The 16,658-nt window shown below is 42.8% G+C and overlaps 1 protein-coding gene across 1 annotated transcript; it reads left to right on the top strand.

The window, feature by feature from the left end:
* Positions 1 to 1,140: 1,140 nt before the first annotated feature.
* On the top strand, positions 1,141 to 15,115 carry LOC117048650 (chitinase-3-like protein 1). The gene is made up of 10 exons (XM_033152718.1): positions 1,141 to 1,286; positions 1,722 to 1,754; positions 3,104 to 3,302; positions 4,521 to 4,577; positions 6,870 to 7,020; positions 7,746 to 7,858; positions 9,218 to 9,341; positions 10,874 to 11,056; positions 12,789 to 12,905; positions 14,556 to 15,115. The coding sequence occupies exons 1-10, from the start codon at positions 1,262 to 1,264 to the stop codon at positions 14,688 to 14,690; spliced, it is 1,137 nt and encodes a 378-aa protein (XP_033008609.1). The 5' UTR covers positions 1,141 to 1,261; the 3' UTR covers positions 14,691 to 15,115.
* Positions 15,116 to 16,658: the final 1,543 nt, after the last annotated feature.

The following is a 16,658-nucleotide window of genomic DNA, read 5'->3' as shown; positions in this document are numbered from 1 at the left end:
TTTAGTAAAAGTTCGATTGAGTAATGGTTTGATTCAACTTTGCCAAACAGAGAATCCCCCATTATGCTAACAAGCCAAGCCAGCTCAGGAGAGCTACCTTAGCTGGATGGTCCCCTAGCAGGGGACAAAGGCTGGTGATGCCCCATCTAGGAAACCACCAGAGGGCAAGACAGCCAGGCAAAGAGTAGTGGGACTCCTCCTATGCTGAGTGCTAGTGGGCAGAGGCAAAGGCCAGGTTTAGGGTTTCAGCTTTGAATGAAGCAGGCTGTGAGGAGGTCCTTGGAGTCAGTTAGCAGCAAGAAGAAGGAGGGGCAAAACTCCATGTGAGCGGGGGCTGACAGGCTGGGACTAAGAGACAAAGAGGGTGGCTTTTTGCTGTTCTTTGAATCCAATGCTGCCCTTAAGAGGGAAGCCAGGGTGCTCTGCAACCCCTCCATCTAGGTGCAGGTTGTATATATGTAAAAAACAAAACAAAACAAAAAAACCCAACAAAGCCATATATCATAAAGACATCACAGTCTTGGCTGTGCCCACTTTCTGAAGGAAACACAAACCTTGGGTAAGTGCCTGGAACCCCTGGAACCTGGCATCGCTCAGAGATAGGGGTGGCATCTAACACTATGTTACCCACAGACATTTGCAAAGGGGCAAGCTTCATGTGTACAGTTGTGTATGCAAAGGCTTCCACACAATTTGGAACCCATCACCTGAACACCATCATACATGTAGCTAAACAATATATAGCACACATGTGTCTCCTTTGCTGATGTCCATGTCAACATCCAGGTGTCAGGGGCATGGTTGGTCAGGCGAGTGGTGGCAGTGGAACTAGCTGGCACAGTCCACTTTCCACCCATGTGTTGATTGAACATGTGAACTGTAACAAGTGAACAGGGCCGAAGTATTTTAGATAAACCTGGTCCCATTATCAAGATTTAAAATGTGCTAATCAAGCAATATGGAACAGATAGGGAAGGATATTAAACTTGTTTTGCTTGGTTTTCCCTTTATGTCAGCTTCAACCAGCATGTTGTCAAAAATAAAAATTCCACAGTCCAGATTGCAACACTTCCTGGCTAGACAATTGCACAATCATTCCAGGAACAGAAATTAGATCATCTTCACTCAAGTGTGTGAAAGCCACACACTTGTTACATGTTTTCACTTCCTCTTCTAATTTTATTTTTTAAAGGTTGGGAGCAGCGGTGTGGAAGCACAATTGTAAAGAAAGCGGCGTTGTCATTGTGGTACAGCAGCCAGGATGGGTCAAGCTTCCGTGTGGGCTGGTGAGTTTGGCAATGTGATTGAAGTTTAGGATTGGAGACTATCCTGGGCTTTCTCCAGCTGGAGTTCCAAGGATTTGCTTTGGCAGGACAACAGTGACCCATTGCATGTTGTTGATGTTGCTAATTGGGTACAAGATATGGAGAGGGTAACTGAATGCTATTTTGAACGTTTGTGGTTATGTACCTTTTAAAATTTCATGGGCAATACAGAAAAAGCTGTATCCCTGTGTGGGGAAATCCCATGTAGCTAACCATCTAAGCAAGTTTGAAATCCCTCTCTGCCTAGGGTAATCATGCTCATTGATTTGAGTAGTTTTATTAATCAAAGTGCATGACTTTGAACATTCAAGAATTTGAAAAGGGTAGTGATCATATGGTATTTATAGCAGGACAAGTCTTGTCATAACATGATTTTCTCCTCTTGATTTTTTGCAGTAAGCATCACTGCACTGATCTTTCTGCAGTCTGGTAAGTTATTTTTTCCTTCTTTCTTGGCTTTCGGAAATCACTCTGGGGTTGGAAATTCCTTGTGTCAGTCTCTACTAGGGTTCTAATATGCTCACATTCCCTCATTTCAATCATTCTACAAGGGTTGGTAATGAGGGAAGCTCTCCATGATGGGGCTTTGGCCACTGAACAGGTATCCCAGGATGTCTGAAAGTGCCTCAACACTTCCCCCCTCCCCTGGAAGGGTCTGAATCAAAGGTGTAGAACATTGCCCTCATCATGTTTTATTTGTGATTACTAAATGGAGGTGGGCCATCAGTTACACGCGGATAGAATTGCTGTCCATGCCTTCAACCCAGAGTGCATGCAGTGGGGCAGGAAGAGGTTAGGAAGGAAGGAGGGAGCACATCTGTAAGCCCTACACCTGATATAGAAGCAGGCTAAGTGAAGTGAGTCTACATATGTACCAACTGCCCACACAACTGGAGATCCCGCATTTTGCCCTTTTGTGGCAGGTTCCCACATATTTTTTGACTAAGGGTGTGTCCAGACTGTCATTAATTATGTGTGGGATTCAAGCGCATACAGACAAATGCAAGTTGCACAATTAAAGTTGGTTTGGTGCACTGACTTCACCTCAAAAATGGACTCTCTGTGAAAGGGAAATTGATTGATGCAACATCATATAATATCCCTGCAAACAAATCAGTATGGATGCTCAGGGAAGAGCTGACATACTGTAACCTCCCCACAAACTTTATGCAAATGAATCAGGATCAGAGGCAGTTTTTGGGTGGGGTGGCCAGGGCAATGGCACTGCAGGAGGTGCCACAACAATGCTGTAGAATGGAGAGTGAGAGGTGGGGGGCACTGAATTTTAGCAACACAGGGTGCTGCTGAGATTTGAGAACCTATTGTCCACCACTGTCAGGGTGAATGAAAAGGTCATCTTGAAGTATGGCTGTTGGAGAATTCTGGAGGAAATGCCAGTGGAAATTGCTGGTGTTTGCTTGTTCGTCCCATGCCCAGAACAAAATCGATCTAGTGAAAAGAATCAGTATTCACTGTTGTCTTCAGTCTGCAAACAATACATAATTGATTACTCCCCACCCCAGTTTGTATTGCACTGCCTTTGCATTGAGTTGAACGGTATGGATCAAAACAATGGCAATGTAATTAGGTAATGATGTGAAATTCCACCACAGTGGACAGCAAGACAAATAATGAAGAAGCCCGAGAACAGAGGAATGGAAGGAGCCCTGCATGCAATGGACACAGGTGGCAGTGGAAAGCGATGCTTTCTTACATCTCTATCTGGAAGGGACCTAACTCCTTTTTAAAAAAATTCTCTCTCCTAATTACCTTAACAGTTTCTACCTCTAAGCTGGTTTGCTATTTCACCAGCTGGTCCCAGTACCGGGAAGCTTCAGGGCGTTTTGTCGCTGATCAGATTGATCCAAATCTCTGCACCCACGTCATTTATGCTTTTGCCAATATAAGTGGCACCCAGCTCGTGCCCGGTGAATGGAATGATGCCACTACGTATGGGACTCTCAGTCAACTTAAAAGGTGGGTAACATAAGAAGGCACATACAAAACATGAAACACAAAGGGGAGTCTACCTCCACAGCATCCTCTATTGTTAATACAGCCCACGCTGAACCTAGCTGGGACTTCCCTTGCAGGGAGTGAGTGGGCCTTGGGTCAAACTACATATGGAGATGTAACTTAACCTCATATGTATGTTTTACAATAATAAATAGTCACCGGGGATGGTGATCAGAAACATGGTGTGTGCTTGGGCATGGCTTGTTTAACCCTTCCCCTCCACCATGGTCCCAGTGATGATCAGCCCCTGATTTTGTATCTAAAATGAAGCACTCATTGGAGCCAATGGGAACTTTCATCCTCAAAAAGGAAAGCTTTGGGGCAGTTTTTGGTATAACCATGGCAGGTAGGTTATATCATATCCACCATGATTCCAATCCTGATTGCCTCCCCAGCAGTAGCTAGTGCTCACTGTTTTCAGAAGGGTAAAACCCAAGTGTTATGTAGCATGCAGTGTGGACCCCCAGACTCTTATCTCTTGCAAGACACCAAGTGCCTTGACTGTTTCCTCAGTGCAAGCCACTGCACTTTCCACCAACAATGGAATCAGTAACACTGATAATTAAACCACCGTGGATGGAGAGGCCTCATTTACTTAACTAACTTCAGAGGTTGATGGGCAATTGGGGTTCAAATATCACATTATGTTGAGTTGTATTATTCTTTCTCAAACCATTTTTTTTTTAAAGCAAAAGCCTCAAAGCAGTCTCTGGCAGGTTGTTTCTGAGCAGAAGAAGAGTGTATCAAGGGACACAACTTTACTCTAACAACCTCTCCAGCTGTTCATCAGCTGAAACAATTATTTAAAGTACTCATCACTGCTTTGGTAGTACTAAATGAGGGATGGTGAAAAATATGCTACTTCCAAGTGTATCGGTATCAGGTATCAAGTTTATTGCTTATATCCAAAGGCTGATGCAATGTGTGCAATGTCATTTGGTCCAAGTGTATCAAATGCTCTGCTTATTCCATACAGCCTATTACTCAGAATGCTTGGCCTAATGCCAGTCTCCCCTCCCCCTCTGCACAATCCAGAGAAAATTAATTAACTGTGCACATGTAACACTCTGGATGATGTTCTATGCCATTGAAAAACCCAAAGTTGACTTCTGTCTTGCTGAAATCTTTTTATTTTAAAATCCTAATAATCTTTGCTTTATTCACTCTTTTCTTCTTTAGAAATCGCAACTTAAAGACCCTTCTCTCTGTTGGTGGAGCTCTCATGGGACCTCAACCGTAAGTCTAGAGCTATCTGTTAACAGTCTACTTTGGATCCCGAACGCCTTGCGAGTTGAAAAATTTTGGCTCCCGAAAGCCGCAAACCCAGAAGTGAGTGTTCCGGTTTGCAAACGTTCTTTGGAACCTGAATGTTGGACACAACATCTGCAGCTTCCAATTGGCTGCAGGAACTTCCTGCAGCCAATCGAAAGCCGTGCCTTGGTTTCTGAACATTTTGGAAGTCGACCAGACTTCTGGAATGGATTCCGTTCAACTTCTGAGGTACCACTGTACTTAATTTTTGCATATGCCAGTAAAATCACGATTGAAAAAAGCCAAAGGTTTCTCTTCCAAAGTGGACTGTCCTTTCAGTATAGCAATTTTTATTGGGCTCACAGTGTGGGAAAGAGTTAATTATCCCACATGCCATGCACCACAGTCTCAATCCTAATTGTATGCACGTACACAAACACACACAGCTGCTGTTTTTTGTTTTGCTTTAAAACAACAACAACAACAATGCCAAACTACTGTATTTAATGAAACATGTAGTTTGGCCCTTACTCAAGGTAGGTCATTATGTCGTGCTGATCTTTTCTAAACATACCCACACCCCACACACACGTTTTTAAAAGAACATCTGGAAAATATTGAACTTAACCCACCTCCTACTAGATTCCCAACTCCTGTTTATTAGTTACTTTCAGAGTAGCTTCTCCTCTCCAACATGCAGATAACTGTTAATGTGAGCTGTGACCTTCGTGCAAACTGTTACTGGTTGTGCAGTGTTTTTCTTTCAGAATGCAATCAGACATTGACATGTAGGCTTCAGATCACATGGGCAATTATCTGAATTGTGGAGCTGAATATATGAACCCAACATCAAGAGTAAAAATCTTGCACGGGGCGTTCACAAGTACAGAATGCCCCCTGCTCCAAAAGTTGGCCTTCCTACTCATAGAGGGCTATAAACACACCAAAGGTGATGTACTGCCGGGGGGGGGGGCAGGTGAGGTTTGGCAGCAAGCATGTGCCATACCAACTGAAAACCTGAATTGGGCAAGAGCCCATCTTTCAAACTCTTCCACATCTTCAATTAATACAAAATCTATTGTGTTCATTTCTGATGCCATGTTTTGTTATTGCCTTACTTTTGTGAAGGCAGGTGCTTCATAAACCAATATGCTGCGTGTAAAATAATCGTTGAGCTATGGACAGGTTGCTCTTTCCATGTCTCCCGGATCACTCTGCCTGGCCCCAAGTGGTGATTCATTATCCTAGCTCTGTTTTGAACTCTCAGTGAATACTAATATTCTCTCTCTCTCTCTGAGCATGCCTGGCGATGGTCAGAGTCTGGCTATTTCCACATTTCTCCCTGCCTCACTGTGAGACAACCTAATGCTTCTTGACACCTCCAGGGGAGGGTGAGCATGGGCAAACCTTGGTGTATAAAGCTGCACAGTGAACCATTCTTCTCTTGGATTTTAGATTAGCTACAATTCATCTCAGCAAGTGGGACCTGCAATAAAATGTGTATCTTCTTCCTTTAACAAGTGCTGCTTTCCAGTGCTCCAGCCAGTCAAGCCCTCCAATATATGCTATGAACTGTAAAAGGACTGGCACAGGCCAATTTGCATTTCCAATGTGCTTTCTTGTTTTTCTTTTCCAACTGAAAAAACATTCTGTGGTCCATAGTCATCACCAGGGCTGCCTTTAGCATATGCGCTGCCGGGGTGCAAAGATCCGCCCAGAACCCCCAAATTAACTTTTATTGCGCTTTTTTGGGAGGGGGGAAGCCAAAGTTGCTGACCTTTTTTTAGGGGGGGGAATCGCTAACCTGTAACAACGACACAGCGGAATAAACTGATTTTGTTTCCTGACTCACCGGGGATATGATGCTATGGAGTAACAGAGCGATGGAGGGGGGTGGGGACTTTCACTCCATTGCTTTTCACTGCCACCGATCGAGAGGGACTGGTATACAGTAGGTATACATTTGGCACCCCCCAGAATTTGGTGTCTGGGTGCCCTGTACCCCTTGCACCCCCAGGTAAAGACAGCCCTGGTCATCAACAAGTTTTTCCAACCCTTCTGTTGGCTCCCTTTTGTTTTCCAGTGGTCCATTTCTGTTGGCATGGTGATATTTTCAATATGAATACTTCTCTGCCCGTGGAAACTTTTTTTCCAGTTATTGTGGAATACTTCAACCATCTACTGTAAAAAAAATATAATAATGGCTTCATTTTATTTCTATGAACAATACAAAGTAATCAAGAATCCCTTTACGTTTTTGTCTCCTGTCTGTAATAGCTTTAGAAGAATAACTGCATCTCCTGCCACACGCTCAGAATTTGTGATGTCTGTGTTGCAGTTGCTTCGGGCAAATAACTTCGATGGCTTTGATCTTGCTTGGCCCTTAGCAGAACTGTCTGATAAAAGCCGTTTGACTCACCTGGTTAAGGTACATCAAAATACAATTCATCTTTATGCAAATACATTTAACAAAGAAATGGATTCAAAAGACAGTGACAGGAAGGAATTACAAATAATAACTTATGATTTCTGTTCTGACTATGTCTTTGTTTTGTTTTTGCTCCACCACTTTATCTGCAGAACCCCGCTCTTTACCACTGAATTGGCACAAACAGCAATCTACAGAAAAAACGAAAAGCCATTTGCTTCAATTCAGCTGTAAAGATTGGGTTTTTCTGGGGAAAGATGTGGGGCAAAGAGGGGGGAAGCACTTGGATACAGAATGGGAAAATGCGGACCTCTGCCTTGAAAATGTGGGGTAGAAGATAACTGTGGATAAGCCCTCAGATGTTTGAGGAGTGGCAGGCCAGGAGAGAGATTTCTCTGTGGTAGCCCCCAAATTGTAAAACTCCCTTCCTACACAAGTGAATCTAACAGCATCATTATTCAGCTGAAAAGGCACCTCTTTGCTTTTGACAGGCAAAAATTATATTTGTGACCTACTTGAAAACTAGTAATTAACCTGATTGGGGTGTGTGGGTGTGAATGGTTGGTTATTCTGTTTTAAGTTGTACCGCTCTGTTTCTTACCCCTCCTTCACCATAACATCCCAGGGCAAGTTACAATAACAAAATTGCCCTGGGATGTTATGGTGAAGGAGGGGTAAGATTTATAGTAGTAGTAGCTGCATTAATCCTCTGCATCACCCATTAGGATCTGTCTTCAGCATTTCGGAGGCGGGGTCAGAAAAGACTCTTACTGAGTGTTGCAATACCAGCTGGAAGGGAAGCCATTGACAAAGGTTATGATATTCAGGCAATCTCAGAGTAAGTACTTTAAAAAAATGAATCTACATTAAACAGAATGAACAGCATACTGGCTGGGGCAATTACAGTGAGCAAGCAGTACATTTCTTTAGTTCCAGTTTAAATGCTTCAGGCAAGCAAACAGATGCTTTAATGATGATTTAGGGTTTATTTGCACAACTTTCTTTGTGTTCCCTGGGAAGGGTGGTATACAAATTTAATAAATAACAGTAATTTACTTTCATAAATAATATTTATTAAGTTTTCCAATTTAACAATCCAGTAAAAACCACATTAAATCATTCCAAATTATAATGCAACAAAACAGCCAAATAATCATGCCAAATTATAAATCTTTGGGTGACTTCCCATGCTCTGAAGTTCAGGGAGTGATGATCTAATGTTGTTACTGCATTCCTTAATTAGTCAGATAGTCCCAATAAACATTTCCAATGTTGGTCCTTCGTTTATTTTTTAACAGCCTCTGAGTTTGTTTAGACAAGCGGGTTAGTCCTTTGTAATTCTGTGTGAAATATTGTCCTGTAATCCAACATTCCCATCCACTTTCACTTTCTGCATTTCTTACTGCGTCACAGCCAAGACCGGAGGAGATGTTGCCTTTTCGCCATTAGCGCCGGGCAGATATCTAAAATTCCCTCCTGTAATCTTTTCCAGCTGCTAACGAGTTGGTGTTTCCATAAAAAACACCGCAGTTCCCATCGTAAATTCTTTTTATCATTCAATTAAAGGTCTTTGCCAGAATCATAGTCCAAATTTCACACAGTCAATTTTGTAGTTAAACCATAACAATAATGATAGCAAGATACACTTTCAGTCCCACTTGCTTATTTAAAACCATCCTTCGGGGGAGATTTGCCAAATAAAACAGCAAATGCAAAATATATCAAAAGGAAGTAATGGAGGCTCACCTCCCCAACATACTGATAGTTGCAATGGAAGTCCTTCTCCAGGTTGAATCCTTGGCACCCAGTGACTGAATCAGTTAACACAGTATTTTATCTCCCCTAGTTCAGAGCATGCCTGCTAATTAAGCCCAAATTTTATCTTAAAAAACAGATGTCCGCTGCTCATGGCGACGGCTTTGGAGAGCTGCCAAGAAGTGTGGTGCAATGCACCCAGCACCCCTGCCCCCCCTGCATTAAATAACAGTAATTTAAAATCCTCAACAGTTGTAAGGTAGAGGTGAGACAAAAAAAAAATGTCAGTTCACAGTTTTGCTCCAAAATGGTAAGTAACTACAAATAGATTTCCGTTCTGGAAGGCTAGTGTGGATGACATTTATTAAACCTAACAGAAACTGAAGATAACTGTAGTTATTCCCCAAGAGTTTCCGGTGACCATTTGTTCTTCTTTCTCTAGATCGGTTGATTTCATTAACTTCCTGACCTTTGATTTTCACGGCGCCTGGGAAAGTTTCACAGGCCATTTAAGCCCCCTTCAGAAGAGCACAGCTGACAGTGGGTCTGCATCCTACTACAATGTTGTAAGTTGTCAGTCCAAGGACTTTGTTAAATATTTCAAAGGGCTTTTCCAGAAGCTTTTTTTAACAAAAAAAGTCACATGTTTGCTTTACTGTAGCGATAGTAAAGCTAGCCTGGTGGACAAGGTTCTGAACAAATATCAGCGGTAGAGTTCTGATTACTTTGCCCCCTCCATCCATTGAATTAATGACCGGCACAAGATAGATTGACCTTTACCCCCTTTAAAAAGATGATTAACTCAAGCAGATGGATAGGGGACAGATTTCCCAAATAAAAAAGCCTGGTATTAAAACAGCCTGGTATTCAGGATCCTGATTTTTTCCAAGGCACATGCAACCCACAGATAATAGCATTGAGCAACAGATCTGCAACATGTGCCGAACAGGCAGGTCTAGGAATTAGAAAGCTGGCCTGTTCAGCATGGGGGAGAACCTCACTTGAAGGAAACATTTCATAGCTTAAGGAGTACTCCTTGATCCAGCATTGTCTTTGGAGGTCTAAATGACATCAGTGGTTCAAAGTGTCCTTTTCCAGCTATGTCTGATAAGCTATGGCCATTTCTGGATCATAAGAGCCCTGACACAGTGATCTATGCTCTGGTAACCTCTTGGTAGATTACTGTAGTATGGTCCTCACGGAGCTACCCTTGAAGATAGTTTGAAAGCTCCAGCTAAGGGAAAACACAGCTGCTAGAATCTTGAGTGGTTCAGTCAGGTCCTTCTTACCCTGTCAATTGGTGAAGCTTGAAGATAGGGCCTGTTCTGTGATAACACTTGGGTTCTCCCTCAAAGTGTGGTTGGTGTCATCAATGCTTCCTTTTCAGCAGCGGCTAAAAACACACTTCTTCAGCCAAGCTTTTGCTGGGAATGCTTTACTGGGTCACATAGAAACTAGGCAAGCGGGGAGGAGGAAGATCCAGGGGAAGGGGGTGGTGATCTGTGGGAAGCTGGAGGAGGTCTTGGAAGCTGGAGAGCCCATGATGGGTCCAGAGAGAATGGTGCCTTTGGAATTGCCTTCATCCTTCCCCGCCACTGTCTCCATACACAAGGAGGGACTTGAAGTGACAGGAGAAGCTGGAGCTGTCATTGAGGAGGAGCCATTGGGTGTTTGTGTCAGCCAAGTTGGACAGGGGCATTTAAGAAAGCAGGAAGAGGCGTGGCTATGCTGTTGTTCAAATGTCCAAGACGAAGCACAGGTCTGCAGAGATAGATTGCCTAGAGAGCTAGTTAGAAGGGAGTGGTGTGTATATCCCTTGCAACTTAGGAGCTGACATAACTGAGTGCTTTGCTAATAAATAAATAACATTCAAGTCAATTGTCCTCATCATGGGTCTGGGTATGTGCAGCACGTATTGTCATTTTGTTTATTTTATCTGAGTCGTTAATTGTTTTAATGGTGTGTTATGCTGTTAACCACGCCAAGACCATGAATGAAGGCTGGGATAGAAATTGAAATAATAAATAAATAAGTTTAGAACTAACATTCAGTGTCCTACCTAATGTTTGCAGTAACTAGTCTACTCTTCCTTCTTCAGGACTACGCTGTGAAGTATCTACGCAGCAAAAGTGCCCCAGCTGAAAAGATCATCATGGGAATCCCCACTTATGGCCGGTCTTATACCCTTTCTTCCAAGCTGACTGGAGTTGAAGCCCCAGCATCTGGTGCTGGGACACCTGGTCCTTTCACAAAAGAAGCGGGGATACTGGCCTATTATGAGGTAGGGAGGATTTCATTTAAGTTCCCATTTAGCCTATGGAAACCCCATTCCCTTCTGTCTCATCAATCTCAAGGAGATGGATCCAAATCAGAATTAGGATGGGAAGAAGGCAGAACAAATTTAACACGAAGTTATCTCTTGCTCTGTCTTAGAAATGGTACATACTGTAATTAGATATGTATGGCTCATAGACAACCCAGACATCACATAGGGGTGGGAGGGGGAGAGAGAGAGAGAATGCACACACACACCACTAAGTCATGCAATCCAAGCATTTCCCCACTCCCATACCCTCCCATACCCTAGCTTCTGATTTGATCCCAGAATGTCCATATTTTCCCCACCAGTGCTGCCACCGCTGAGCTCGAGGAGGAGCTAGCACTTGTCCTGAGCAGCAGTGGCAACAAAGGAGCATCCCATGGCCTCTCCATGGCCTCTCCATGGCTGCCGCTGCCTACCTCCTCCCTTGGGCAGCTCATAGTGGCTGCTGGAGAGCAGGTGGGGAGGAGAAGCTGCTGCCGCCGAGGCCCACACCCACATGATGTGCTGGCTCTGAGGAGCAGGCAGAGCGCAGGGTTGCCCTGGGCAGGAAAAAAGAGGAAGCGGAGCAGAGAGCAAAGAGTCTAGATTTTTTATGCTTTATGCACCCACGTTTAATCTCGTCCCTTTCTAAAATTTATTTATTGGTGTGTGTTTTTCTTTTTAAATCTACCAAAGCACAATAAAAAAGGAATAAGGGGTTTTCCCGGGGCTTTAGCATGTATGCTGTGTCCTGTTGGTGTGGTGGTAGTGGTGGCACTCGCCATTCTTCTGATAGGAAATGCTCTGTGGGGGCGGGGAACAAAAAAGAGGGGTCAAGGAGAGTCAATTGGTGCAGGGGGTGGTGAGAAATGTTCTTATTTTCATGAGGAATGTTGGAGGCCAGTGCTTTTTTAAAAAAAATGTTTAGGGGTACTTTCATTTTCCTACTCATATTGAAATACTGCCCCTCAATGAGGCCAAACTTAGATTCACAAAATGTTTAGGGGTATGCGTATCGCTGCGTCTTCCCCCCCCCACACACACACACAAAAAAGCACTGTTGGAGGGTATGCACTCCCAGTCCCAAAGCAATGACAAAGCTAAAGCCCTCAATCTGAAATGAAGCATTTGCCCTAAAATCAAATTTAATTGGTAAGAATTGGGAAAGTGGGGGGGGGGAGTGATGTGTCCAAAGGGTACCATTACCTGTGGAATCCTTTTATGGACCTCAAAGCAATGGTATGGGGGGGGGCTTTAAATCTATATCAGATTTTCTCTTCAAAAACATTTGTTGTGGTCAAACTTTCTCCTACTTTTTATAACTGTATATAGCTCACATATATTGTTATAGCATCGTGAGTGCTGTGGAAACGTTGTGGAGAGAGTAGTCAGAGGATAAATGAGAGGACCTTGGAGAACTAACCTGGGGGAAGGTCCTAGCAGGTTGGCAGGAGGAGATCTGAACACAAAGGAAGGGTCTAGTAGCCTATTAGAGGAGAGACTCACTTCTATGAGATCAGACTCCCCAAGCAATATGTCACCAGCTATGGAGGTGACTCCAGCGCCTTCCATTGTCGGTGAAAAGCCTCTCCATCATTGGCAGGCAAAAGAGAGATGTCAGGACAAAATGGTGGCCGGTCCTGTCCTGCAGTAATAGACAATCTGCTGACATTGACATTCATGTTTATGGCTTTCGATTTATTCTTGTCAGATCTGTGGCTTTAATTCCGGTGCCAAGAAGGAATGGATTCAGGAACAAAAAGTCCCTTACTCCTATAAAGGGAACCAGTGGGTTGGATATGAAGATGTGACAAGTATTCAGACCAAGGTAAGTACTGGCAAATGTCTATTCCCTTTGTCCATTAAGTTGCATGATCTGCAGGTACAGTATTGGTAAGGAAAGTTATGAAATTGTGTGAGGATCGGTCCTCTTATTCTTAAAATGTGCCATAGTGGCTGAGCACCTGAATGTCATACAAAGAGATGCCACCATTCAATTTTATTTAGAGGGCAAATCTTGTTTCCATCAAAGATGTACATCAGGATAAGAGCTGGATGATCCCATCTGCCTACACAGACCATATCTGCAAGAACTAGCAAATTAAGTGGCAAGAAACAGAATCTAAGAAAAACTGATGGGCAGTACAGATTCCCCCCCCACACACACTAATGCATAATCAGTTTGGTAACAATTCAATAATTCAATTCAAACCCAGAAATGGCAGGAGAGAGCTGGAGAGCACTTGTGGTTCATAAGGAGACCCTTTCCAGAGCCCAAAGAGGATATCAGTGAAGGAGGAGGAAGCCCCAAACAGACTGGAGGCACAGCAGGGCTTTGTTTGGGCTGCTGAGCCTCCCCACCTAGCAGCTGATATATGGGGTAGTGCAGCAGCAGCAGCTGCTTTTCCAGCCTCCTGCAAGCCCCAGTTTCAATTCTAGTTGTAGGTATATTTGGATACAGTATTTTTGGTATGGGTGAAGAGAGAGCAACAGAGAGGGTGTTTAAAGGGTATTTAGAGGGTACTCTCCACTTTACGAGATTTCATTTATGTACACAGGGCTCTGGAATGTAACTCCTGCATAAGTGGGGGCCTTCCTGTACAGGCTTTTACAAAGATTTGACTATTGGCTTGGTTTCAATCTAATTTTCTATTTCACTGGGCAATGATACTCAAACTAGGTGGCAAGCCATTGTATAACACCTGTGTGGCTGTTAAGTATGAGATTGTAGCTTTGATTGCTATACGGCTAAGCAATGTGCAGGCCTGCTCATAATTCTATTCTCTTATCAAGCTGCCCACATCAGAGAATACAGAGCCCCATAAAAAAAAAATCCCAGCAGAATATCACTTTGCTGCTTTGCATGTATGAGCTGTCACAGAATACGTGTGTACTTTGGGATCATATGGGAATTTGTTGCACAGTGTGCGTGAATATGCTGTTAATGCTCTGTGCTGTGAGTATGAATGCATGTGCATTTGACTGCCATGTGGAAATCGGTACCATCCTGGAAGAGATGTTTGTCAAAGGTGTGCATGTGCAGTATGGTGGCCTTCCAGCTGCTTGACAGACAGATGTGTCTATATTGAAGATATGACAGCAGCAGCCTGCTCTACACATCTGGACCACAGCGTAGACTAAGACGCTTACACAGCCCAGTTTACACACCATGGTGAACCATAATTAATGGTTTGCTGTGGATTGCTTTGTGTATGGAGAACACAAAGTACTACATGCTGGTTTGGATGTAATGTTAAGAAAGCGGGTGATTTGTTTTCCCCCAAGCTAGCAAGATGGAACAAAGCAGCCATGTTTGGTTCATGCAAGGTAAGTCATGTTGTATGGTGTGCCATGGTGTGCGAACAAAATCCATGTGCGGTATGCAAAAAAAGTTCCATAAAAATTTACATTTGATATGGAATTTGTTTTTGTTTTTAATTCTTTTCCCCCCCTTTCTTTCTTTTTTAATCTTCTTTAGGTTCAATACATGAAGGATAATCAATTGGGAGGTATTATGGTTTGGACACTTGAGCAGGATGATTTTTCAGGTTCCTTCTGCAGCCAGGGAAAATACCCACTAGTTGGTGCTATTAAGAAAGCACTGGATAAATAAGCTCCAGTTTTTGCAAAAGGATAATCTTGAATATCAGGAGAACTGTGAAGGCATGCTGGGGCTTATCTGTTTCTTCTAGACATGAATGCAGATGATCCATTTACTATGTGGGAAATGTCAGGAAATTTATTTGTTTGTTAAATGCATGCTAAAGTGCTATAATGTAGACGGCCATAGCAAGTTTTCTATAATTCCATGGTTAATATTACTTCCTAATTTGCTTTACTGCTATGAAGTGAAGACATCGTTTCTCCACATCCCACTCTGTGCTTCTGCAGTCTTTCATCACTATTTCCAAGTTCCTGGACAAAGGGTTATGGCATTACTGGTTAATTCTGTTCTTAGCTGTTTTAAAAAGGAACTCACTGTTGTAATGGTGGTGCTTGCATTGGTTTCCAAATATATAAATAATGCATTCAATAAAACACTCTCCTGTCTTTTTTCAGGGAAAGCTTTCTTTTCTTATCCCATAAAATAGTTATCTCGGAAATTGTGTTTGTTTGTGTGTGTATGTCTTGTAATGATGTGTTGGGTGAGGAGGTGTGGCATACAGATTAATAAAATCATAGAGTTTGAAGGGACCCTGAGGATCTGGTCCAACCCCTTGCAATGCAGGAATATGCAGCTGTTCCTTATGGGGATCGAACCTGCAACCTTGGCATTATCAGCACGACACTCTAACCAACTGAGCTATCAAAGTTGTGTAATTAATCCGGTTTAAAATATGTTCAATGTGTAAATGTAATTGCTTCCCCCCTACAATTTTTTTTTAAAAAAACACTCACAAACAAGCATTTTGCATTCATAGGGTGGTATTCAACTAGTATTTACTCAGAGTAGATCCATTGAAATTAAGCAACCTGAGTGATATCTATTAATTTCAATGGATCTATTCTGAGTAAAATCTAGTTGAATACCACCCATGGAGGCTGAAATTGTCTCTCAGGTCCTTTCCACATAATCAAGCAAAACCATTTGCACAAAACTCCTGCAAGCCTTAATCTATTGCAAATGTGCCACATTTGCATTTAGGTAAGTGTGCATAGCATTGCAACCATGCCACACAGTCCTATGTTTGTTACCAAGAAGGACAACACCATACCAAGAGGACAACACCATACATTTCAGGCACATTTCACCCCAAAGAATCCTGGAAATTGTAGTTTATATTTCCCAGGATTCTTGGGGACAGGGTTGCTTTAGATGTGCTTTAGGTCTATGTGCATGCAACCTCTCTCCCCAGTGTGTAATCTGGATGAGAGAATGTGTTGAAATATTCAGTAATCAACTGCAGTCAAGTGCAGTTCTGTATCCAGAAGTTTGTTAAGCGTTTAAGCAATTATCATTATAATTTGTCCAATCCCATTCTTATTAAGTTGAGATAATATTTATGTCCTCTGTACAAGTTGGGGTTATTTCAGCACTATGCCAATTACCAAAACTTGCAAAGGTCCTAAACAACATTATATCTTATCTTAATTTCCCCCCAGCAAATGTTTTTATAGGAGAATTCCAAGGACAAGTGCTTAACGTTACGTTTGCTTTCTAAGGTGTGATTCCTTCAAAGGCCCTGGACAATTCCTTTTGCCCCTTTCTTTCAAGGCAGAGATGGGGAGCCTGTAGTCTTGCAGATGTTGCTGGATTGCAGCTCCCATCATCCCTAATCATTGGACATGCTGACTGGGGCTGATGTGAACTGGAAGTCAACAACATCTGGAGGATCACAGATTCCCCAGCCTGGTTTGAGGACCATCAAAGAAGCTATTTGCCTTGATTCAATGTGCATTAAGTCCGTTGTATAGAATGAAAGCATTTTTCAAAGCTGGCTGGTAGACTTTTTTTGCAGCTGGGTGTTTTTGGCAACTGTCCCTTGCTAAAGTATCTATTTCATCTAGCTATTTCAGCAGTCCAGGTGTAAGGGATTTTTTTTAAAAAAGCTTTCTTTGGCCTTTGTCACTGTTGTTTGCT

This window comes from Lacerta agilis, chromosome 6, assembly GCF_009819535.1.
Source record: "Lacerta agilis isolate rLacAgi1 chromosome 6, rLacAgi1.pri, whole genome shotgun sequence".
Taxonomy (NCBI): domain Eukaryota; kingdom Metazoa; phylum Chordata; class Lepidosauria; order Squamata; family Lacertidae; genus Lacerta; species Lacerta agilis.
The sequence above is the reverse complement of the archived record's forward strand: the minus strand, read 5'-3'. Positions and strand labels throughout refer to the sequence as shown.